At 39.0% G+C, this 2428-nt stretch overlaps 1 protein-coding gene across 1 annotated transcript; it reads right to left on the bottom strand.

Moving 5' to 3' along the window:
- On the bottom strand, window positions 398-1552 carry LOC107616489. The gene is made up of 2 exons (XM_016318441.1): window positions 1495-1552; window positions 398-1374 (listed from the first exon to the last, which is right to left on the bottom strand). Exons 1-2 carry the CDS (start codon window positions 1550-1552, stop codon window positions 398-400), a joined length of 1035 nt encoding a protein of 344 aa, XP_016173927.1.

Raw genomic sequence — 2428 nt, 5'->3', positions numbered from 1 at the left:
AGGTTCCTGGTCCTTATTTCTGTCATCCAACAGAGCTGATTCTGGCACAAAAGTATCTTCCATTGCCGTGTCTTGGGAAGTATCTTGAGACACTTGCCAATTTACACTATGATGGTGAGGAAGGGTTGAACGGTTCAAGAGGGGAGGGTTGGTAGGAACATAGTCATTGTCTTGGTCATGTTGTTTTATAGTTGGGTTGGAGGTAGCCTGGTTAGGGACGGAGTTATGTGTAGGAGCAAAGTTGGGCTGGGTTAGAACATCACACAAAGATGGAGTCTGTTGTGATGTCATGTTTGGGTTTTGGGCTGAAGATGCATTCTGGGCTTGTTTTGAGGTCTGGTTTTGGGCTGGTAAAGCTCTGGGTTGGGTTGTCTTTTGTGGGGAGTTCGGGCGGGTTCTAGAAGATGGTTGAGATTGTGATAAAATAACAATATTCTCCTTCTCCACATAATTGGGTAGTCTCAGGATTGTTTTGCAAGACATCATTCTCTTCTTGAAGGATCGAGAACCTCGTACCTGGCACTGTCATGGCAGTATCTTTTGCATTTAGCGCATTACCTCCTGCATTGCTTGTACTAGCTCCCATTTTGCCCACCTTCTTGCCACGCGTAGGACGCTGGACCAGCATCCAAGGTCCGTAGGTGTCATTATCATGTTGGATGACTTTTTTGCCCTTTTCATTTTCTGTAATGGCAACATTACCCCTTTCTTGACTCTGACTCTTCTGATCCTCCTCTTGTCTTTCCTCTACTACACCAGCAGTTGTCGCCGCTGTTATTCCGTCCGTTTCAGCCGCTTTTTGTGACGTCGCACAGTTGGATTTTTCATGTCCTGCCATTCCACAGTTAAAACATATACAATGGAGTCCTTTATATTCAACTCGATATTTTGTTCCATTAATTGAATATTGTGAAACTAGAGGTTCAGTCAGGTTCAATTCCACACACAGCCGTGCAAATTTACCTCTGCATTTTTCTGCAGTATGAGTGTCCACTCTCATGGTTCTCCCCACTATGTTTTCAATTCTTTTTAACATGTCCTCATCGTAATACTCAATAGCCAGGCCAGGTAGTCTTACCCATGCCGCTATCCTGTCAATGGTTACCTCTAACGGATTGAAATCAGGTTGCCAAAAGCGAATGGAGAGATAATGATAAAAAATCTTCCATGGTCCTCCTGTTAAGGCAAAATCTAGGTCCTCCTGTAAAAAGAACCTAACGATAAAGAAATCGTTTCCAATATTGATGACGTCAATGCTTCCCATCTTGCTCCACAATGCCTCAAGCTTCCTCGTCAGTACCGCTAGGGAGATACGACGACCTAAAAGTTTAACAATCAAACATTCCCACCACGGGTTTCTTAGAGACTTCATGGCTGCTTCATTTATAACAATGTTGTAAATGCCAGCAACTTTTTCTACCCTTATGCTTGGTTCTTGGTCTTTGTCATCTCTTGCCTTGTTCTATTTTTTATTTACTTCTCGCTCTCCATTACACTTTTCTGTCAATTCTTCCTCCGATTCAGAGAAACTATCATCCTCTTCCATTGCCATTGGTACTCTTCCTCTTCTAACCATGTCATTGAAAAACCTGGCTGGGAGTTTAGGTTGAACCATACACCCAGGATTATCTCGCATCCATTCTTCCTTCCTTGGAACCAGTGATTCTGTGCCTGTGAAGGTGTGCACCTCCCCTCCTATTTGGACCTTCTTCATTCTTTTGGACGAGCTTGACTCATGGGCGCGGGAGTGTCCCCCCTAGTAAAGCCTCCTTTCATCGGAGATGACAATAAAGTCACACAAGGAAACGAGAGAAAGGGTCACTATACGGAAAGAAAGAGAAAAGGAAAATTTCAGTCTTTTTCTTCTTATTTGAGCTTTATCCAAAATACCATAGCAACACCAGCTAGAAATTGCTTTTCTTTTGCTTGAATGATAATGGGCTGGATTATGAATTCGTTTTTCATTCAGCAGTCTTGGAAGCACTTTGTTTTTTTAGTTGGGCTACTTGTCTTCTTTATTTAGGTTGCACAATAAACATAAGCCTACAACACTAAAGAATTTTATCAAAACACTTTTAGACTATCAATCCAATTAACACCATATTTGTCATCACAAAAAATGTTATTATATACTTACTTAACTCAACACCTTCTAACTATTTTCTTAATTTATTTAAAAAAAAACTTTGTTTTTTCATCATTTGTATGTTTTCAAAAAAGTATATATATAGTTTGAAAAATGAATTACAATTCTTAATCATTACTCTATAATTAAATTCATATTATATAATTATAAAATATTTATTTCTTAATTTTTTTGTCTAAAAAAACATAATTATCTTCTATTATATTTTCATCATAATAAAGGACAAATAGAGTTCACCCAGCTAATTTAAAAAACATATGAAACATTGATGTATAATTTAAT

The sequence above is a fragment of the Arachis ipaensis genome, chromosome B09 (genome assembly GCF_000816755.2).
Source record: "Arachis ipaensis cultivar K30076 chromosome B09, Araip1.1, whole genome shotgun sequence".
Lineage (NCBI taxonomy): Eukaryota > Viridiplantae > Streptophyta > Magnoliopsida > Fabales > Fabaceae > Arachis > Arachis ipaensis.
This window is presented reverse-complemented; position numbering and strand designations above follow the sequence as displayed.